Raw genomic sequence first — 22,707 nt, 5'->3', positions numbered from 1 at the left:
GGGGGCCAAAAAAAAAAAAAAAAAAAAAGAACGAGGGCAGTGTTTGAATCAATGGGTCTCTTTATTTTTTTTTTATAAATTAGATTTTATTCGTGAGATTTTTGTAGGGTTCACTTTTACGTGAAACTGGCAAAAGGGATTGAAAGGATTCTGACATTACTAACTCTTCTCTGGTTATGTCTTTATGGCTTCTGTTTTGTATTTTCACATAAAAGTAAAACTTGCTATCTTGTTCTTGTCCATTAATATTTAAAATATTTGGTCGATATTATATTCTTGTTGAAAAATAAAGGGCATGTAATTTCAATCTTGCATCATCAAATGTTTGGGTTCCTAAGGGCAGAGATCGTAAATTTTGAGAAAAAAACCCAATCTAGTACGAAAGGGGGAGGGGTGTCTCTTTAACTTTTTCTTTATTCCATTCTTCTTTTACCAGTTTTTTTTTTTGTTGGCGGTCCAATATATATTATATAGTTTAGTCTCTTTCATGGGATCTCTTTTTGTTTTTGCATTGGGGGTTTGCATGATATTGCATGTCGGCCACATTTCTCCTTTCTCAATTTCTTGTTTCCTTCTTTTTTTTTTTTTTTTTTGCCAAACCAGTTCACCTGGCACTTTGGCCCAACCTACATCTCCCTGGGTCAGGAGCCGCCTTTGAACACACAGTCTTTGGCTATGTCTCTCCCTCCCCGCATGTCTGGATTCGAACCCCTGACCTGGAGGAGGAACACCCTCACTTCCAGTCCAGATACCACTCGACCACAGACATGTGGGTCAATTTCTTGTTTCTTTTCCGATATATATATATATACACATAATATATATATATATATATATATATATATATATGCTCGCTGATTTTATAACGCATATTGGATACGGTCTCAACTCAAAAAGAACAAAAAATACATGGAAATTTTCTTGGAACGGATTCTATAACGCATCTTGGATATGGAATCCTGCTCGTTCGTGAAATTTTTTATTTTTTATTTTTTTATATTATTTTTTTAAAATTATGTCAGACTTTCACATATATCCAAAGCTCGATTTGAGCCCGATACGAAAGTCTGGATTTCATTCGGGCCGAAAAATTTAAGTCCGATATTTTTCGGTTCAAGTCAAATTTGACACTCATAGTGTGTATGAGTAGGCAAAATGTACCGGAAATTTATTGTGAAGAAGAAGACCATTGAAACGGTGAAACTGATTAACAAATATTTTTGCTAGTTTATGAATGTTTTAATACGAATAAATGCATTTGTTAAAGAGAAGCATATACATACAAGTTGACAAATATTTTGGAATAATGTATGTGTATTATTAAATTAGTATATTAAATCGTATTAGGATCATTCGTCTATATATATATATATATATAATATGGTTATATTTCAAAAACTACATAAAGATTTCATCATCTGTTACTCAGCGATAACTTCGCATTGTCGAATTTCAGGGGATCTGGAATATTGGCCCATTGGGCTTCTCGTAGTATTACTCCAATTGGGCCTAAATTAGCCTCGTTGTGATCATTTTATTTTTATTTTTAAAATGTCTTTATTATATTATATACAAGACTGGGCTTTGAATATATATATTTTTAATCCTTCAAGTTACAAAATCGAATTCCACTCCACTATACCCCCATTAAATATCGTTGGGCCTGTCAATATAAACTTCTGATCACGCACATATATGTGTGTGTATATATATATATATATATATACGTATTGCTCACACATATATGTACTTATATCACGTCTCCGTGTAAATTAAATTAAATGCCCTACCACTAGAAATTCATTTTTTTTGTTTGCAGTGTTTGCGTATAAATTTATATTGTTTGTGTTGGCTGGATTTGATTGTATATCAAATTTATAAACCGACTGTTTATTAATGTCACACATTCAACACATCTCAAACCTACCCTTTGAAAAATAACATAATGACAAGCTCTTATGCACAAAATTTGTAGGAGATTTTTTTTTTGTGCTTGATAAATACAATATTGCATGGCTGATGATAACGTTAAGAAGTTTATGCAATTGAGTCTGTTGTATGACGACAAGTGATGATTAACATACATAAAAAAACAAATTTGAATGGCCAATAACATATAAAATATGCTTTTATCTCGGGTTTAAATTTAAATGTGAAGAGGAGTTTTCATCCGTGTTTTTTCGCTTATTTAGAAAATATAGTTGGATAAAAAATTTGATAAATTTTTGAATTATAAAAATATACATGAAAAAAAGAATATTAAAAAAATGTTTTCAAACAATAAAAATAATTTAGTAAATATTACCAAAAAAATAAGAATGTAATTTTAAAAGTTAATCATATTTCGATATCCGAATTATTACCAAATTTTAAAATTTTCAAAAAAAAGTTACTAGATTAGATTTCAATAAGTTGTAACATCACATGATCCTTATAAAAATTTTTAAAAAAAAATTATAAACTCAACATCGGGATTTATGTTATAGACTTGTGAACTCTATTGGATTTATCTATGGAGAAGACGTGAAAACAAAATCCAAAATATTTCTACCAAAAAAAACAAAATCCAAATTATGGAGACTTGACCTTATAGAGAATGCTAGAAAAATCTTGAGAAGGAAAAAAAAACGGATAAAGGAAGGATTTTTACGGGGGAGAAAGGACAAAACATCGGAAAAAAGGGAGGAGGAGGAAGAAGACATGCAAGCCGCTTTGGTATCCCACCAACTCTCTCTCTCTCTCTGTACCTCCTCTGACTCCTCAGAAAATCATACTCTGTTTTTTTTACATTTATTTATATTTATATAATCAGCTAACTATTTTATCATTTTCATTTATTTATATATATATATATATATATATATTGTTTATTTAATTTAATTTAATTTTGCATTTACTTATTTCGGAAGCTCTGTTGTCTGTCGCTGTTTTGTAGAGCACGTAGACCGAGTCTCTCCCCCTCGAATCTCTTTTCAAGTCCATAAACTCGGATACATATATGCCGTATATGTATATGACAGAAGAGAGAGAGAGAGAGGAGAGTTTCATGTGCTTCTCTTTGGTTGCTTGAAAGAATTTAAAGGTGCCTTCTTAACCCCTTTTTTTATTTAGAAAAAAAAAGAAAGAGAATCTGGGTCTCCCTTGTTTATCTGAGCTCTGAGATTTCCGATCTCTGCACCATCTTGTTCGGGTACTGTTTTATACCTTTTCCCATGCATTTTTCTTCCTGGGTTTGTCCTCTTTCATCTCTCCATTCGCGAATCTCGTTTTGCAGGATCTGGGCGTTTTCGTGGTAATGTGGGTCTGCTGAAAAATGGATTCTTCCGTTGAAGGTAAAACCATTTCTCGTCTTCCGCCATCCCCCGTCTCTTTTTTCCAACGGCGTCGTATCGGTCGCTTCGTTTCATGTTTCTGCTGTAATCGCATTGGATTTGTCGCCTTTGCTGATGGATGGTTGGTTAAGGGTTGTTGAGCTTTAGCGCTTTTGTCGACAAAAGTCTCGACCTTTGCTTCTCTGTTTGACCAAATCTTTCTAACCAAACAAAAAAAAACAAGACTTTATATATAAAAAAACATATGCTTTGGTCTCTGAGGTTCTTGGCTCTCTCCCATGGCGGTGAATTCCCGTCTGTTACTCCTTTTACCATTGTATGTTTAATATATGATGGCTAAGCCTTCTTGATATAAGCAGCTCATAAAAAAAACTGTTGTGCCCGTTTGCGTTTTACTTTGAAATCTGAATCTTTCGCTTTGAACTCGCCACAGGTGAATGTGGCAAACTGTGTCTGGACGAAAGGATAGAACTCATCCATGCTTTGTCGATGAAGAAGCCGGACGAGGCATACAAGCGGTTGCAGTCATGGAGCCGACGCGAGATCCTTGAGATGCTACGGGCGACGGGGAATGAGAGGAAATACTCCAGTCTGACGAAACCGAAACTCATCGAGAACCTTCTGGATCTCTTATCTGGTCGGAGAAACTCTGAGGGAAAACAGAAAACAGACGGGTCCGAGTCTGTCTGCTGCAAAAACTCGGCCTGCAGGGCTGTTCTCGGGTGGGAAGGCGAGTTCTGCAAAAGGTGTTCGTGTTGCGTCTGTCTCAAATACGACGATAACAAGGACCCGAGCCTCTGGCTGACCTGTGGCAGTCTGTCTGCTGCAAAAACTCGGCCTGCAGGGCTGTTCTCGGGTGGGAAGGCGAGTTCTGCAAAAGGTGTTCGTGTTGCGTCTGTCTCAAATACGACGATAACAAGGCCCCGAGCCTCTGGCTGACCTGTGGCTCAGAGCTTCTGTCCGAAGGAGAAGGTTGTGGCTTGTCGTGCCATTTGGAATGCGCTTTAGAGCATGAGAACTCCGGGATTGGGAGAGACGGGGACCGAGGCAGGCTCGATGGCGGGTTCTACTGTGTTTCCTGCGGCAAGGAGAATGATCTGATCAGGTAAAAAATTCTCAAAACTTCGGGATACAAAACCGGTTTGGATCCAAATTCGTGGTTTCTTTTCTTGACACAGAAGTTGGAGGAAGCAGATGACGGTGGCGAAGGAGACAAGGAGAGTGGACATACTCAGTTACCGTGTCTATTTAGGACAGAAGCTGCTTAGGGGCACGATCAAGTACCGGGAACTGTCGAGTTTCATGGACGAAGCCATGATGAAGCTCGAGGTCGATGTGGGACCGTTGCCTCTGAAGATGGCGGCCAGGGGAATTGTGAACAGGCTCTCATCCGGACCATGTGTCCAGGAGCTGTGTTCCTCCGCACTTGCCTCTTTGGACAAAATGCTTTCACACTCTGCTCAAGATCGTGTGGGCATAAGAGTGGAAGATGTCCAAACAAGATCCATCACCTTCAGTTTGGATTGTGATGACTCTTCTTCTTCCCCACAAACTGCGATTAGGGGATTCAGGTTGTTCTGTCGCAAGTCGACGGACCAACGGTACCTGACTCAGCCGACTTGTGTTGCCTATCTACCTGATATTAAGGCTACCATTACAGGACTAGACCCTGCCACCGAGTTCTCCCTCAAAGCCGTAGCCTTTAATGCCGGTGGGGCCATTGGTGCATCCGAGCTTCAGTTCTCAACATTGGGAGAAGGAGATGAAGCCTCTGACCTCAAAATTTCGGAGAGAAGCCAAAGCCCTTTGACAAACTCTAGCGGCCTTTCTAACCCGTCTTCGGTGGACGATGAATTGAACAACATTGCTGTCGGGAGAAGTGGCAAGATGGGAGAGTCTGACCTAGAGGAAGGGGGACTTCTGGTAGGTCAATTCAAGAATACCAAAAGGCATGACAAGCGAGTTCAGGCAGAAGGCGACTTGCCTGTAACTCCACGCAAGACAGATACTCAGGGTAAGAAAAAACGGACTAAGAGATTCAAATCAGATACCGAAACAGGACCAACGATGACTGAGGAGTGTGCGAAGCGAAGTACAACTACTAAAACAAAAGGGTATACAGATAATAGGGTCTATAATGCAAATGGAGTGCCAGATAAAGATTTCGAGCATATTGTGAAGACGATCAGATGCTTAGAGCAAGAGGGCCATATAGATAAGAGTTTCACAGAGCGATTCTTGGCATGGTACGGCTTAAGAGCTACTCACCGGGGAGTTAGGACCGTGAAGCTCTTCGTAGAGACATTCAAGGAGGATCTTGCGTCTCTGGGAGAACAGCTTGTGGATACATTCTCAGAATGCATAGTGAGCAACAGATCAACCGCCGTCGTGCCTGCCGGAATCTGCCTCAAGCTCTGGCATTAACTTTAGGAATTCTATCACATAGTCCTGTGGGTATAATTGCCCATCTGCAGCTCTAATAGTTTCCCTTTTCAGTATCATTAAACAGCAAAATTAAAATTTCACAGCTATTACTATTAGAGCAATCATTACGAGAAGATCCTAGTTTAGAGCTGCTTTTCGACAGAAAATGCATGGTAAATGTACAATGTTTAAGCATCTTGAATCCTAAAATCAACAGAGCTAACAGATATGAGATGTTTCCATTCAAAAGAGTATATTTTTCCTCAGGGAAGTCAGAATGGAGATGGGAAGAATCAAAACACATTAAATCTTCAAAACACAGATCACATTGGGTAGGATATCATATCAAACAACTATCATCTTCTTAACTGCTGTTACTTGTGTCCTGGGAACCCGGCAGAGGAAGAAGGGATCTGCGAGATATTGTTGAAAGTGTAAGAAGGGAGATTTGACAAATCTTTATGAAGAGATCAAATTTTGATAGCTTTTCTTACAGATTAATAAAATTATTGCCCAAAAAACTACCACAGACATCTATGGTCTGTCTTTGTCAAAGCAAAATTGTATGAAAGGTAGCAGAAAGGAGCAGATTCATCACAAACCAGAAGAACCATCGCACAGACAAGATTGAAGAGCAATGAAACCAAATGAATTCACAATCCCACAGTTTCATCACTCACTCAGCGACCATGGAAACACTTGAAAACGCTGACCTTAGGAAGCTAGCGATTTCGCTCCGCCGGCAAAGGGCGGTTGAAACCTCCTCGGCGGTTCATGTACTGCCTGGGCTGTCGCTTTGTCACTGCCCTGACACCACTGACGTCAGCACCTGGAACCGGCTTGCCTTTCGTCGAATCGAATCCAACCGGAATCCCTAGCTTCTTCATCATCTCAATCTCATCTACATCCATTCCCTCGCCCCCGTCATCATTCTCGGCGTTTTCGCCGCCGGTTTGTTTATCCTTTTTCTTCTGCTGCTCTTTGACGATATCGTCCACGAAATCTGAGACAGCTCGCTTTCGGTCCCTCTCCTTCTCATCGTCCACGGATTCTTGACGATGTCGCTTACGAGACGGCACCTCGGGGGTGGGAGTCCGGCGCCGGTGATGGCGATGGCGGTCACGGTCCGGAGAGCGGGAACGAGACCGGAACCTTTCCGGAGAGCGCGCATGGCGGAAACGAGGATGGTGGTCCAGAGACCTAGATCGAGACCTCCTGCTCCGCAGCCCTCGTTCACGGTCTCTGTCCCTCTCTCTGTCACGGTCGTCTCTGTCTCGGCGCCTGTCCCGCTCGCGGTCTCGGTCCCGATCCCTTTCACGCTCTCGTTCCCGTTCCCGTTCCCGTTCCCGTTCGCGGTGGCGGTCGCGCTCCGACATGGTGGCGACGAGGCGGAGAAACGGTGGAGGTTTCAGGGTTTAAAGTTAAACCAGATTCAACGGAGGCTAGGGAGAATTTTTCTTTTAAAATTGGGCAGAGAGGCTTCTTTCATCAGAAATTGCAAAAAAGGTAATCGATATTGATAAATTGCAAATCAACCCCCAATTCCATTCAAAATGCGGAATAAAACCTAAACTCTTAATTTTGCAATAAAACCCTATTAATTTTATATTTTAAAGGTGAAAGGCATTTCCTTGAGATAAATTAGGACATAACGTATAAAATATCATTTTATAATGTCAATGTGAATTGAAAATGCAAAAAATGAAAACCACAGAAACATAATAGAAAAAATTCGGAAACTGAAAAGGGAGGAGAGAAATTCTTGGAACCCTAAAAGCTTTACAGAAGAAGAGAATGTGAACAGATGAAAGGAACAATGGAAAGACAAACAGTGACACTAAGACCTATCAGTATAAGTGACCTTTTCCCATTACAAATATCATATTCCTTTTCTCCAATAAATCAACAAAACACATTGTGTTTTTTTTTTTCAAGTCACTTACTTACCAACAAAAGACTCGAGTTTCTAACAAAACCCCCCAATTTTGGCCTTTATTGGTTCTGTCGGTTCGTTCAAGTGAGAGAGCTGACAAGGGAGAGCTCGTGGAGCTCGCTAAGCATCCACTCTTCCCCGGTTTGGCCGCCAAGAACTATAGCCCTCGTCCCTCCCACCACACATGTCCCGTGTCCCCAAGCAAACCTCGGGGGTCTGCCCGGCACATTTAGCAGTCTCCACGTTGGCTTCTCGTCCGTCGGGTCGAGCAGATAGAGCTGGGAGGCCGAGTGCAGCCCCGCAACCGACCCTCCAAATATCAAGATTCTTCCGCCCGGCAGGCTTACCGCCACGTGGTCCAGCCTCGGAGGAGGAGCCAATCCTCCGGGGTTTCCTGCACCTGGCATTCCACTCCCGGTCACGCACCTCCAGCACGGCTCTTCCTCGCTTAGGTCCATTGTGAATACGTCGCTTGAACGGAATCTCAGAGGCCCACTCTTTGCCAGGCCCCCGAACATGAGTATCTTTCTCCCCCCATATACCGACAGGGTGTGACCGAGCCTGGAAGGTGGCGTCCAAGCGGCCGGTATTTCTCTCCACACGGGTTTTTCCATCGAGAGGTCCAGGAGGAACGTGTCACTGAGGAGAACCCCGGAATCTGCACATCCTCCCGAGACGATCAACTTGGAGCCATCAAGGGTGCATGAGCTGTGCCATGACCTCGGGAGTGGAGGGGCCAATCCCGAGATCTCTCGCCAAGAAGGCGGCTTTGCATCCAGATCCAAGACGAAGACGTCGTTCAGCAAACCTTGCCGACCACAGCCTCCGAATACGACCAGATTGGACCCGTTGACGCAGGAAAGCGAGTGGCCCCAACGTCCCGGAGGAGGAGAGCTCACTTGGACGTGTTGCCATTCCGGGTTTTCTGAATTCAGATCCAAAACAAACGTGTCATTCATTGGCTGCATGTTGACACCCTCTCCTCCGAAAAGTACGACCCTGTTCCCGACTGCACACGCGCTGAAATTGCACCGGGAGGGCTCAACAGCACCGCCGACAGTAAGTTTTCTCCAGGCCGCTGCTTCAAGGGTGGTCAGTTCTCTAGCCAGCCTGCCCCAACCGAGTCTCTTTGCCCCGGGCACAGTTTCTAAAACACGCGTTGTCTCACTGCCCCATGCATTCTGACAAACCATTCGCCAAAGGTCCTCATTCTTTGTCATTACATAAAGTCTGCGACAGACCGAGCTAACAGATGCAATGTCCCTCGGGGTTAGACGTGACAGTATCTTTAGAGACAAAACCTCGTCGCTCAGTTGGAATAACCCACACATCACACGGCAGAAATTCCGCTCCCCTTCTGTTGATGCCGAGACATTGGAGTAAATTATGTCAATTGATCTTTCCTTTGCTGAAGATCCCGCAACAGGTCCAAGATCGATGTTTGCTTCGGTGAAGAACTGGATTCCAATGACATGGGTGATCACCTCATCGTCTCCATAAATAGGAGTCAGCCGCAATCTATTCATCAACGGAGTTCCATCTTTTCTAAAGTTCAACAACTCGCCTTGGAATTCAATGCCCTCTTCAAGACATTTCCTAATCTCAGAAACCACGACAGAGTCCACTAGCGGATGCCTTCTTTTAGCAAACGGTCCTCTACATTGCAGGAAGCGGCTGCAAAAATCGGAAGAAATTTGCAACAAGATGAGACAGAGAAACAAAGTCACCTCAGACTTACTGATGTGTGGAAAACAATCAACAGTTAGTTTAGTAACAGGGCCGGACAAATAGACAATGAAAACAAAACCGGAAGACTCCTAACAAATGTAGCCTAGAAAACAACAAGAGTTGGGATTCATCCAACAGTCACACCCAATCTCAATTGGCTTCCAACCTTGCGAATCCATCTACCATTCCAACGACAATAATCAGAACCGGTTTCTAAATCTTACAAGGTAACTAATGCTGAAGCATCCAAAAAATGACCAAGAAGCTCCATTCCCACCGAAATAGCTCAGTTCATATCAGAAGGACAAGATAAATCCAAAGCTTACTAATACTGACGTTTAAAAAAGAGGAAACTCCCTCTGCTTCTCCCACGGAAAAACAGAAATTCACAATCAAATCTCAATAATTTTAGCCGTCCCTAGCTCAAATGTACATCAACGATCAATGGGTCTCTCTGAATCATTATAATCTGACTACCAAATAAGTGGGGGGTTTCTAGTGTAAAAGCTGAACAAGCTTGTAAAGCCAACACCTCCAAATCTATACAGACAATTGGCCTCGATTCCAACAAGTTTTACCTGCTGGTGAATTCTGCGTACCTCGCCTATAAGCAAACCGCACAATTCCTCCTTAATCAAACTCCTTAAGGTTCGCAATACGGGACAAGGGAAGACAGAAATATGACAAAAAAAACCCAAACGGTTCGGCGAGAGCCAAAGTCAGCTAAATTCCTAGCATCATATGGAACCCTAAACTCGAAATTGAAGAAAATGACTGACCAATTTCTGCCGAGAACCTCCTCGGCGCGATACCCGGTAACCATTTCGAAGACGGTGTTGACGTAGATGAGAGGGTGATCAGGATCGACGGCGTCGGTGACGACGAAACCACACGGCGTCGTATGAAGAAGATTCTCGACGGGGAACGGAATTGGTCCGCCGGAAAACAAACCCTCCTCTTCTTCCTCCGCCGCAGACGACGAGGCGTCGTCACTGCTGAGATCGGAGCCACTGTCCCACTCCATGAGAGGGGGGAAGACGATCGAAACGACGACGTAACGGTGAGAAATCGGGGAAATGACGAGAGATGTTGGGCTGGGGGATGAACGAGTGGTAAGCAACCGTCGAGTTTGGTGGAAAAATCTCGAGGCGTTTTAGAAACAATGGGTTTTTAAACGGGTCGGGTTTGACCCGAATTATCCGTTTTGCTTTGTCGGGTCCCCTCCCGGCCCAGTTTCCGACATTCTGTGGGCTTCTAATCCTTTTTTCTTCTCTGTTTTGTTAGGATTTATTGGGATTTCTTTTTAAATATGCATTTTAAAAACCTATAAAATATTTTTAAATTTTGATTCGTTCAAAAACTTTTATCACCGAATTAATCGAGTAAATAAATATATAAAATGTTAGATGTTACATGCTAATGTAATAAACAGATATACTAACTCAGATATAAATGTATAGTTAACGATTAAAATAATTTAAACAATATGAAAAATCTGGCAACAATAATAAACGATCAGTTAAACCTATAAAAAATATATAAATATATATTTTCATTTGAAATTTAAACTATGTTGCCAAAACAAGGAACAACAAATATATAGACTTCAAATTTGATAAACTTTAAAAAATAAAATAAAAACGAATAATAAGATCATGCGCCTTTAGCAAAAAAAAAATAAAAATAAAAATAAGATCATGCACAACATGACAAAACACTAACCGTGGATCTCAATCCAAACGAGACACTTAATAGTGTAAAAAAAAACAAAAAAAAAACCCCTAGATTATGTGTGGTTTAATTGGTTATAGATGAAACAATTTTTTTTTTCAATATAGATTCGAGTATCTATTTAGAAAAAATTGAAGGGATATCCATATGAACTTTTGAAAGATGTATTTAGATTAAAAAAAAATCAAGTGAATTTTCAGATTATAAAAAATAAAATAAAATAAATGATGATGATGATGAAACTTAGTGGGCCGGTGAAGTTGATACCCAAATGCACATCCCTACCATGTAGAAGCCCGCAAATAAAATAACCGAAGCCCATTCATAGCGTTGGTTCAAATCAATATCCAAACTCAATTTACATATTAATCGAATCCAAGTCAGTCCATATATTATCTTATATTTAAAAGACGTCACGTCCAACTCTTTTGATTGATTTTTTTTTTTTAAATATACTACACCATGGTCCTCTTCGCTTTAATTTGACGCATAAATGAGTAGTTGTGTTAGGAGATAAAAAAATATATATATACAGTTTAAAAGTTATGGACTTACATTACATACAACCACAAGTCTTACGTATGATAATGTTCATAAAAAAAAGGGTAAATGTTAGGCCAAAAAATTTATTTTTTAATCATTTAATATCGGATGAAATCTATATCATATCTAAACTAACAATATTCTTATGATGATGCGAGCCCCACTAAACCAATGCTCGTCTGATAAAAATGTGTCACGTAACTCCAACGATAACATAACATAATATAATATAATATAATATAATATAATAATTCGATTTTTCCCGTCGTGCCGTACTAGTTAGTACGCCCATTCAAATCAAAAGACCATCACTCATATATATATAACACATATATATATATATGTGTGTGTTTGTGTATATGTATATATTTATATATTACTACAAAGGACGAACGAGCACATATGCAAATGGACACTCGCCACTTGGGTAGTGGAATTCTTACCGTAATTTCCACAGTATCTAAATAATTTGTGCATAATATTATATATATATATATATATATATATATATATATATATAATATTTGAGCTCCTCGATCGAGAATCTGTATTATTTGAAGCAAAAAAATTTACGATCCAAAACGAAAGTGGAAGGCAGAGGAGCACAAACACAAGTGGCTTTGGTCGGTTGATCCTTCTTCACTCAACTTTTTTTTCTAACGTACGCCATTCGATCCTATCCATCTCTTGCGTTCATAGATGCTCATGTCTCTTTTGTTTCTTTTTCCCTTTTCTTTTTTTTTTCCACCGTTTTATTTTCTTTTTGATATTTTGTCTAGCGAATATTATTTTCCTTTCGTATTTTAAATTACTTTTTTTTATTGTGATCCCCGTCTTCTTTTGTGTCAATTTTAACAGAAAATAGAATTTATTGAAATTTAGGAATTTCAAAATATGTGAGTGCGGCCATGGATGAAAAGTCCGTGGCTAAAAATGATTCATGCAAATTTCTTCTATAGTTAAAGTCAGTTTCAATTATTATTATTATTATTATTATTATTATTATTATTATTATTATTATTATTATTATTATTATTATTATTATTATTATTATTATTATTATTATATGAATTAAACTAAAAGAATCGGTAACCTTCCTATATAATATCATGACTAGATGTTAAGTACTGATGTAAAACGAGATGGCTCGGACCGGCTTGGACCGTCTCATCTCGAACCAGCTCATTTTTGGCTCAGTACATTCGGCCCATTTTTTTACGAGTTAGAAAAACTCTGACTCAAACCAAATTGTCCGAGTTCCGAGCTGGTTCGCGAGCCAACCCGTTTTTATCTAATTATCCGAAAAAAATTTAAAATGAGATGAAAATTAATAATTTAAAGAATACAAAACAATATTTTGAAATCATTCAACATAACATAAAAAATATTTAACATAATAATTCATAAAACTATATCTAAATCAAGAAAAATTAACAAAACCAAACCAACATAGAAAATATAATACACCAACAACATCAAAATATAACAAAAAATATATACCATTATCAACATAAAAAGTGTCATACACCAACAACATCAAAATATACACCAATATCAACATATCATAAATTTTAATTTGCTATATAAACTGAAAAAGTGAAGAAATTAAAATATGAAACTCTAATTTTTTTTAATGTCAGCTCGCGAGCTGACCGAGCTAGCCTAGATGGGCTTGGGTTCGTCGCGAGCTGACTCGTTCGACCCGTTTTTATTTGGTCTTTTATTTTTTCGGTCCAGCTCGACAAAAAACGAGCCAACCGTGAGCCAATTCGCAAGCCTGACTCATTTTGTCATGACTAATGTTTACATGTTTTATAAAAAAAAATAATTATTTGTTAAAAAAGTAAAACAGATTTAGTAACCTCATAATATACATTTTTTTTTTCACGCAAACGCAATTCGACCAAGTGGGCACCCCATTAAGATCGACCGCCTAAAATATACAAAATGGGATAAGAAAATAATAAAAGTATAAATCTATCGTGGTGGAACTCACAATTGACCATTAAACAAAATCAACATAACCAAATCCCGTTTTTCCTTTTTGGTCCGTACGTACGTGCAACAACGACGCCTAAGTATCAATAAATATTATTAAATAATGAGAATTTATTATAGAATTATTATCCATAATAATAATAAAATTATTGACCTAAGACAATAATTAAATTTTTACGTCAGTATGCAAAAGCGCAATTCGATTCCTTGTTTAGATTATAATCCTTATATTTCCAAATATTTACAATTGTACTTCATCTTTTTTTTTGTTTTCACAAATACCATTTTATAAACGTTGCGTTGAAAAAAAAAAAAGGCGATATGTTATTATATGAAGTCTTGACATTTCGTCCTTTCAAATGGAAGAAGGGTATCTGCAACATTGGACCCCCCCAATATGAAATGGTACCCACACGAATGGATGCATGGTGTATGATGTATGAAGAATATGAGGAAAGCACTTTCATAGGAGCTTCTTCAAGGAGCCACGTTACTAAATTTTATTATTTTATATTTCAAAATTATCTCTTCGAATTCACGAAACTTTAGGGTTTTTTTCCCTCTTTTCTGGGAAAAAATATAATTAAAAAGTCGTATAGTAATTGCATTATTTTTTATTTATCTAATCGGATTCAACAACCTTCATTTATATCTTGAACAGTATGTATTTTTTTTATCTTGTCTAAACCTTAAAAAATATTATAAATATGCCATATATAATCATATAAATATATTATCCATAAACAATATCTTATTCGACGGAAAAAAACAAATAAACATAATGTAATTACAAAGAACCCAAACCGCTGAGACAAATAAAAAAAACAAAATCTTTGTTAAGGGTATAAATCTAATGAATCCAATAACCATATATTAGTTCAAAACATCAAATTATCACAATCGAGATTCTTGAATTTTACAATATATATCGTCCCGAAAACAAAAGAAATTGTGAAAAAAAATTGTGTATGAACTTTTATTATATTCTTTTCCCAATTCAAAAGACTTTAAATGATTCGATATTCGAATTAATATGCCAATCGATGTATACCATGCATTTATAATTTAGTCTCTCATAACCACATATTGAAATTGAGAATACGGAAAATGCAAATTTTCAACCGCGCGTGAGAAGTCAGCAAATTACGCATAACGTCACATCACACATCGCATCATATCACATGACATTAACACGACACCAGTGTTAGGACAAATACAAATTGGTCATCCTCGTGTACTTGAAGTTGTACCATCCCACCATTACCGCTTGTTTCGTGGCGGTGACGGTGCGAAACTGTCCCTACGTAGCTTTATACTTTTCCTTATTGCTTGCCCATATAATACACCGATACGTACACACTCATATATACATATATACTATATGGCCTGTCCCTGTCTCTCTCTATATATATGTATGTATGTAGACTGCCTTTGTTAGGAAAACCAAGATACGTTTGGAAAACGAAAACAAGATGGGTTAAGACAGTAGTTACCAAACAAGGTTTGTCTACTGTTAAATCTGTTATATTGATGATATCAAGCATCACGATATACCCAAATTTGGGTGAATTAATGATAAAATAACATACGAAACGTATTTTTATCCCGGTTCAAATAAAAACGTAGAGAAAGATATTCATCTGAACTTTTCTTTCCTTGATATTTTGGGAGATATAGTTGAATAAAAAATCTGGTGAATTTTCGAATTATCAAAAACAAAAAAATATTACGACAGTAATCACGTCGTAAGCCATTTTCATATAAATAAATACAATATTTAATTATCTATCAAACGACAATTGTATATCCTAATTTGTGAATTTATATTAAAAATTCGGGTTTTCGTTAGTTTTCTCATGTACGAGTACAAAGAATAATAATCGTCTATCATGATTTCCGTATGGAATTAAAATCATATATCGACACCACATGGCCACATGATACTTTAGGCGACCTTCCCCCTTGCGCATTATTACCTGTTTGGGGACTCCAAGCAAGCAAAGCACTATTCATGCACCGGGACTAAAGGAAACTAGATTCCCTCCCCTCATTGAATTTTTATTTTATTTTATTTAACAGAAAATCCAAAGAAGTAAAACACTTAGACTTTTAAAAACTCTATTTAAGACACTAATATCTGCAATTAAATTAAATCTTCATCTTTTTATAAAATATTCAAAACCCTCCAACTACTCTAAAACATCCATTCAAAACATTAATTATTCAAAAATTTATTTCAAACATAAATTTGTTATAAAAGATATCCAAAAAGTTAGAATTTTTTGTTAACTTAGATTTTTCATTTTAATAAAAGGTATTTATAACACTAATAATTTAATATCATAATTATAATTTTCTAGATTAAGATTAAAATGGTGGAATATTAATTATATATTATAAATAAATTTTTAAAAATTAATACTTTTTAATTGTCAACTAATTTTATTAGTCTATCATTTAAAATCTCACACATATATATGTGGGATAATTATGTATAATTTTAATATATTATTATTTAGTTTTAATGTGATATATTTATTATATAATAATTTAATAAAATTCTAACATTTTTCTTATAAATTTTATATTTTATTGAGATTTTTTATGATTTCGATTTTAAATATATTTTTAACAGATAATATTATTTTATATTTTTTAAAGATCAAAGATTTATTTGGATTATAACTAAAGATTCAAATCAATCATTTTATTATATTATTATTGGTTTTCGTTTATTTGTTAATTGTAGATGCTCTATATATCACCATATAGTAATTTGATTTCGACATTAACATGTAATATGATTTGGATACTTACCCAGAAAAAAATATGATTTGGATAATGTGTATTCCATCTCATAATATAAATGTCCAGTCGATGTTTTTTTAATTAAATCGGTTTAAAATAAAAATTGGTGGAACAAATTTATTATAACAAATAAATTCAGCCGATGGTAGTGGCAGTAGTTCTTTGGGAAGCGCGACAGAACATTATTGGGCCGTCGGCTTTTAAGAAAAAAACCGAGAGATGATTGGGCCGTCACGGAAAAAGGGGGACTGTCACCGTTACAGATAAACGCCGTCACGGTTTCCGTCGCATGCATGCATGCATGCACGCGGGTCCATAATCCGTTAGATTCCAATGCGGTTGGTGCATATTGTATATGTGTATATTAAAATAATGTATGTACTCACTTTCTAAATTGGAAAAATGAAAAGAGTTTATTGAACATATATACACACGTATGTATATATGTATGTCAACAACAAGAGCCAATTAAGTCAAAGTCAACCAGCGAGCCTCGTGTCCAATTCCAAAAGACATTTATTTAATCTACAAGTAACGGAAATTAACTTATTAAATTAGCCCAAAAAAAAAGTACAAATCAATTTACCCTTGTAGTTACTCAAATCAACAACATGTCGACATATATCATATATGTCATGATATTTGATCTTCTAAACCCCATAACCAATTGAGGATCCACATGCTCTTTACCAATATACATTATTATGGAACCACATTTCATTAAAACATAATTAATCTATAGAAATTTAAAAAATAAACACCTTATTTAGATATAAATACGATATGACCCGACCTACAAGGAAATTCACCAAAATTTTCTTCTGAATATATTAACAAATGTTTGATTTTACAAAAAATGATATGAATAATAAACAAGTTTTTTTAACAAATTTTAGACTTTATTATTTATTATCACTTTCATTTAGATAGTTTTCTTAGGATAGAGTATCTTAATACAATTATAATCATATTCAAACAAATGAGTTATTTGGTCCGCAGTGCCTAATATTCCCCTTTTTTTTGGGCATAATGCTTTCCAATCTAAACGTAGACTAATTTACATGAAAATATTAAATTGTTATTACTGATAGTAAAAAATGTTTCTCATTTATTAATTATTTTTGGATTAATCGGTACAAATACTTCCAAAATAATTGCTTTTATCACTTGATTTCTTCAAATTATTACAGACTTTGGTGCTATACGTATATATACACACACATACTAAATAATGTGATGGTTGGCTGTAATATATCTGTGGTTTTAACTTTGAAATCAAATTTAAAATGCGTTTTATTATTTTGATTTTATTCTATATATAAGTCTGAGATTAGTAAAATTAAGTATGTGAGCACTTAGTTTTAATAAAAATATCAGATTGTTTTTTAGCCAAATTAGCAGGTTGATTAATGTCTAATTCTTTTTGGAGAAAGAATAATCCCGGCATTTACCATGAAATATATATCTTATTAAAATTGGAGCGCTTTCTAAGATCAGCCAATTGTTTTATTTTATTTTAAAAAATAATCTTGATTAAAGATATTAACGAGATTTCATCTTGATTGAATTTCCGTAAAATCTTCAATCAACTGATATATATTTTAATTGAATTTGAATTATATCCATTTTAGTTTTAGATTTGTTGTTTAAAGATATTATCTTTCCTCCATAATCCTAAGATATACTACGCGTTAACTGCTTCATTTTTTTAGGTAAATTTAGTCAAATCATTATTTAACCTTTTTTAAAACATTTAAATATTTCAAAATTCTAAAATTTAAATTCCTTATTTTAAAAATAGTAAAAATGATATTCAAATTCCTTTGTTAGGTATTGTAATTAGTAAAAACCAGATGGTATAATTTTAAGTGCAGAGAATAATGTGTATAAAGGTTGGGTGTCCATAAAGGATTGAAACGACGTCGCATTCCCTTGCAGAAGGCATATAAATTGAGCGCTCTCTCTCTGTTCATCTTCCCCGAAGTATTGAGAGACGTTGCAAATCGGAGGGATTTGGAATTGCGATTGAGGGAAGACGGAGGGCGATGGCTAGCTCTCTCGAGAACATCAAGAATGAGGCCGTCGATCTGGTAAGTTTTTTTTTCTCTCTCTCGTTTTCCGGGAAAATTTTAATTTTTCTGCTCTGCATTCGAGGTGTTTGGCAGAAAATCCCAAGCGAATTTTCTCGCCGGAATTCGGCTTCAGTTTTTCGCTTATACTTCGCGGTATTGTCAATGATCGATGATCAGCTCTTCGTTCGGTTGCATCCTCAATCGAATTCGAAATCGAGATTCTTTTATTTGTTTTGTTTCTGTTGCTTTTTATCTAGAGGTATAGTTGATTTGTTTTATCAGATTTTTTTTCCAGAAAACGAATGAATTTTCGGCTCATTAAAAAACGAGTCTAACTAGCAAACTCATTGAACACGTGTTCAATGAGTATGACTCGGCGAATTGACGAGTTTCTCAATGAACTGATTTTTTTAAAAGTAAATTAAATTTATATAAAAAACTCTAATATAATTTTATATTCTTTTTTTATATAATTCATATGATATTATAAATATCCTAATTATTATGATGGTGATAATTGAAAATATTAAATGATATCGGAGTCTTATTAATTTTTTATATATTTATTTAAATTTATAGTTAAATTTAGAATAAATATAAATAAAAAATATTATGTATCTAAAACGAACTTAACGAGTTGAGCCCAAAACGATCCGAGCCACATGAACCGAGTTTCAAACGATCCGAGCTGGCACGTTTGACACTCTAAGTATTGATTAAGCGTTTCATCTTCTTTTCACTTTCTCCAGTTTTTTTTTTTTTTTTTTCTCGTTTACCAAAACGACCTGATTGCTTTGGTGATCTCCTTTGCCAACTCCCACATCTCGAATTTAGGTCTCAGCAAAACCACCAAAATTAAATCGAATCATATTCCTACACCCCCACAAATGTCGCAGCTGTAGTCTTAAAAAATAAAAAGAGTCTTTTTGATATTATTAATATTAGCATGTTATTTTTGCTTTTTAAAATAAATAAAAAAAAATAATCCGCATTTGGAAGTTCGCTCTATCGACTGGGAGACAAGCGAATCTTCGGGCTTCGCCTAATTTTTATTGGGCTCATATTTGTTTTAAGTTGGACGGATTTGACCCAATTGGAATTTGGGCCTTCAAGGCCCATTATGTCCACCACACCATGTCCACGTGTTTTTTTGTCTAATCTTAAACCAACAGAACAAAGTCAACAAACTATGTTGCCAAAGAGGAGAGAGTATATTTTCTCATATGCATAAACTCTGACGTTGCAGGAGAAAATTCCCGTTGAGGAAGTCTTCCAGCAGTTGAAATGCACCAGGGAAGGTTTAACTACAGAAGAAGGAGAGAACAGGCTCCAGATTTTTGGCCCCAACAAATTGGAGGAGAAAAAGGTACTTGAAAAATCTCTGAAAACAAGAGACTTTGGTTAAGCATAACAGTAATAAGTTGACTAGAACTTGTTTGTATGTTAAATAAAAACAGGAAAGCAAGATACTTAAGTTTTTGGGGTTCATGTGGAATCCTCTCTCATGGGTCATGGAAGCAGCTGCCATAATGGCCATTGCATTGGCTAACGGTGGTATTATAAATATCCTAATTATTATGATGGTGATAATTGAAAATATTAAATGATATCGGAGTCTTATTAATTTTTTATATATTTATTTAAATTTATAGTTAAATTTAGAATAAATATAAATAAAAAATATTATGTATCTAAAACGAACTTAACGAGTTGAGCCCAAAACGATCCGAGCCACATGAACCGAGTTTCAAACGATCCGAGCTGGCACGTTTGACACTCTAAGTATTGATTAAGCGTTTCATCTTCTTTTCACTTTCTCCAGTTTTTTTTTTTTTTTTTTCTCGTTTACCAAACAGACCTGATTGCTTTGGTGATCTCCTTTGCCAACTCCCACATCTCGAATTTAGGTCTCAGCAAAACCACCAAAATTAAATCGAATCATATTCCTACACCCCCACAAATGTCGCAGCTGTAGTCTTAAAAAATAAAAAGAGTCTTTTTGATATTATTAATATTAGCATGTTATTTTTGCTTTTTAAAATAAATAAAAAAAAATAATCCGCATTTGGAAGTTCGCTCTATCGACTGGGAGACAAGCGAATCTTCGGGCTTCGCCTAATTTTTATTGGGCTCATATTTGTTTTAAGTTGGACGGATTTGACCCAATTGGAATTTGGGCCTTCAAGGCCCATTATGTCCACCACACCATGTCCACGTGTTTTTTTGTCTAATCTTAAACCAACAGAACAAAGTCAACAAACTATGTTGCCAAAGAGGAGAGAGTATATTTTCTCATATGCATAAACTCTGACGTTGCAGGAGAAAATTCCCGTTGAGGAAGTCTTCCAGCAGTTGAAATGCACCAGGGAAGGTTTAACTACAGAAGAAGGAGAGAACAGGCTCCAGATTTTTGGCCCCAACAAATTGGAGGAGAAAAAGGTACTTGAAAAATCTCTGAAAACAAGAGACTTTGGTTAAGCATAACAGTAATAAGTTGACTAGAACTTGTTTGTATGTTAAATAAAAACAGGAAAGCAAGATACTTAAGTTTTTGGGGTTCATGTGGAATCCTCTCTCATGGGTCATGGAAGCACCTGCCATAATGGCCATTGCATTGGCTAACGGTGGTGGGAGGCCACCGGATTGGCAAGATTTCCTTGGTATTGTCTGTCTTCTGGTTATCAACTCCACTATAAGTTTCATCGAAGAAAACAATGCCGGCAATGCTGCTGCTGCTCTTATGGCTGGTCTTGCTCCCAAAACCAAGGTACTTGCTCCCCTTTATAGAATGTTTTTTGCTGCATTCAGCAATGTATAAGCAAAAGATCAAGCTATGTATGATAAATATTTAGCTAATCTTCAAGATTTTCCTTGTGTAGGTTCTAAGGGATGGCAAATGGGGTGAGCAGGAGGCTGCTATCCTTGTTCCTGGAGACATCGTTAGCATCAAGCTTGGGGATATTATCCCTGCTGATGCCCGTCTTCTTGAGGGTGATCCTTTGAAGGTGGATCAATCTGCCTTGACCGGAGAATCTCTCCCTGTGACAAGGGGTCCAGGGGATGAAGTTTTCTCTGGTTCGACCTGTAAGCAAGGTGAAATCGAGGCAGTTGTTATTGCCACTGGTGTTCACACTTTCTTTGGAAAGGCTGCTCACCTTGTTGACAGCACCAACCAAGTTGGTCACTTCCAACAAGTTCTAACAGCCATCGGGAACTTCTGTATATGTTCCATTGCTGTCGGTATGCTGATTGAGATCATTGTCATGTACCCGATACAACACCGGAAATACAGGGACGGGATCGACAATCTTCTGGTGCTCTTGATTGGTGGGATTCCCATTGCTATGCCTACCGTGTTGTCTGTGACGATGGCTATTGGCTCTCACAGGCTTTCCCAGCAGGGTGCTATCACCAAGCGGATGACTGCCATTGAAGAAATGGCTGGCATGGATGTCCTCTGCAGCGACAAAACTGGAACACTAACTCTAAACAAGCTTAGCGTTGACAAAAATCTGGTCGAGGTTTTCACAAAGGGGGTGGATAAAGATGAAGTGATCTTGTTAGCTGCAAGGTCTTCCAGAACAGAAAACCAGGACGCAATTGATGCTGCCATGGTTGGAATGCTTGCTGATCCAAAGGAGGTATGTATCTCTTCTTTTGTTTCGACTTAGATTTACCTTGCCTTGATTGTTGTCATCATTTTTGGGGGAAGACGCTTTGACTAAATATGTATGCCTATATTTTTAGGCAAGAGCTGGTATTAGAGAGGTGCACTTTTTACCATTCAATCCAGTGGACAAGAGAACTGCTTTAACTTATATCGATGCTGATGGCAACTGGCACCGAGCGAGCAAAGGAGCTCCTGAGCAGGTAGCTGCTCATTACCGCGTACTTTAGTTTATATATGGAAAATGCCCAACCACCAGAAGACCTCACTGTTTGTCCTTAACTAACCATTTCTTCTTTTCAAATTCAGATCCTTGACCTCTGCAATGCTAGACACGATCTGAGGAGCAAAGTCCACTCTGTTATCGATAAGTATGCTGATCGCGGCCTGCGGTCGCTTGGTGTCGCGAGACAGGTGCTTAACTTTGATTATCATGCTTTACCGAACTCCTACTCCAAATTTGTCGTGTAG

General features: G+C 36.9%; 4 protein-coding genes across 9 annotated transcripts in view; 2 read left to right on the top strand and 2 right to left on the bottom strand.

Moving 5' to 3' along the window:
- Positions 1-2,918: 2,918 nt before the first annotated feature.
- LOC104813518 (protein VERNALIZATION INSENSITIVE 3) lies at positions 2,919-6,005 on the top strand. Of its 5 annotated transcripts, none has more exons than XM_010541128.1 (5): positions 2,919-3,190; positions 3,275-3,332; positions 3,766-4,146; positions 4,305-4,437; positions 4,511-6,005. In XM_010541128.1, exons 2-5 carry the CDS (start codon positions 3,314-3,316, stop codon positions 5,754-5,756), a joined length of 1,779 nt encoding a protein of 592 aa, XP_010539430.1. In that variant the 5' UTR covers positions 2,919-3,190; positions 3,275-3,313; the 3' UTR covers positions 5,757-6,005. The 5 variants fall into 5 exon arrangements, with proteins under 5 accessions (XP_010539430.1, XP_010539426.1, XP_010539427.1 ...); XM_010541124.2 differs by having other exon boundaries at positions 2,920-3,082; positions 3,766-4,054; positions 4,189-4,437; XM_010541125.2 differs by having other exon boundaries at positions 2,920-3,190; positions 3,766-4,054; positions 4,189-4,437; positions 4,514-6,005.
- On the bottom strand, positions 5,928-7,195 carry LOC104813519 (U4/U6.U5 small nuclear ribonucleoprotein 27 kDa protein). Its single transcript, XM_010541129.1, has 2 exons — positions 6,470-7,195; positions 5,928-6,169 (listed from the first exon to the last, which is right to left on the bottom strand). Exon 1 carries the CDS (start codon positions 7,130-7,132, stop codon positions 6,479-6,481), a length of 654 nt encoding a protein of 217 aa, XP_010539431.1. The 5' UTR covers positions 7,133-7,195; the 3' UTR covers positions 5,928-6,169; positions 6,470-6,478.
- Positions 7,196-7,480: 285 nt separating this feature from the next.
- Positions 7,481-10,537, bottom strand: LOC104813517 (adagio protein 1). Its single transcript, XM_010541122.1, has 2 exons — positions 10,197-10,537; positions 7,481-9,363 (listed from the first exon to the last, which is right to left on the bottom strand). Exons 1-2 carry the CDS (start codon positions 10,439-10,441, stop codon positions 7,770-7,772), a joined length of 1,839 nt encoding a protein of 612 aa, XP_010539424.1. The 5' UTR covers positions 10,442-10,537; the 3' UTR covers positions 7,481-7,769.
- Positions 10,538-18,442: 7,905 nt separating this feature from the next.
- The window catches only part of LOC104813515 (ATPase 2, plasma membrane-type), a 7,300-nt gene continuing 3,035 nt past the window's right edge, over positions 18,443-22,707 (top strand). The window contains exons 1-7 of one of the 2 annotated variants that reach the window (XM_010541119.2): positions 18,449-18,587; positions 19,816-19,935; positions 20,027-20,123; positions 21,197-21,336; positions 21,449-22,210; positions 22,317-22,439; positions 22,546-22,650. In XM_010541119.2, coding sequence (XP_010539421.1) covers positions 18,543-18,587; positions 19,816-19,935; positions 20,027-20,123; positions 21,197-21,336; positions 21,449-22,210; positions 22,317-22,439; positions 22,546-22,650 — 1,392 coding nt within the window. In that variant the 5' untranslated portion in view covers positions 18,449-18,542. Of the gene's footprint in view, positions 18,588-19,815; positions 19,936-20,026; positions 20,124-21,099; positions 21,337-21,448; positions 22,211-22,316; positions 22,440-22,545; positions 22,651-22,707 lie in introns of both variants that reach the window. The other variant, XM_010541121.2, reaches the window with a different exon arrangement.

The sequence above is a fragment of the Tarenaya hassleriana genome, unplaced genomic scaffold, assembly GCF_000463585.1.
Source record: "Tarenaya hassleriana unplaced genomic scaffold, ASM46358v1 Cleome20, whole genome shotgun sequence".
NCBI classification, from domain to species: domain Eukaryota; kingdom Viridiplantae; phylum Streptophyta; class Magnoliopsida; order Brassicales; family Cleomaceae; genus Tarenaya; species Tarenaya hassleriana.
The sequence above is the reverse complement of the archived record's forward strand: the minus strand, read 5'-3'. Positions and strand labels throughout refer to the sequence as shown.

Bases quoted from the DNA above. Each gene is read 5' to 3' on its own strand.
- LOC104813518 (XM_010541124.2), top strand. The intron at 4,055-4,188 runs GTGGGAAGGCGA...GGCTGTTCTCGG, and splicing joins GCCTGCAGGGCTGTTCTCGG to GTGGGAAGGCGAGTTCTGCA. The intron at 4,438-4,510 runs GTAAAAAATTCT...TTCTTGACACAG, and splicing joins AAGGAGAATGATCTGATCAG to AAGTTGGAGGAAGCAGATGA.
- LOC104813517 (XM_010541122.1), bottom strand. From the start codon at position 10,441: ATGGAGTGGGACAGTGGCTCCGATCTCAGCAGTGACGACGCCTCGTCG. The intron at 9,364-10,196 runs GTCAGTCATTTT...CGATTTTTGCAG, and splicing joins GAGGTTCTCGGCAGAAATTG to CCGCTTCCTGCAATGTAGAG.
- LOC104813519 (XM_010541129.1), bottom strand. From the start codon at position 7,132: ATGTCGGAGCGCGACCGCCACCGCGAACGGGAACGGGAACGGGAACGG.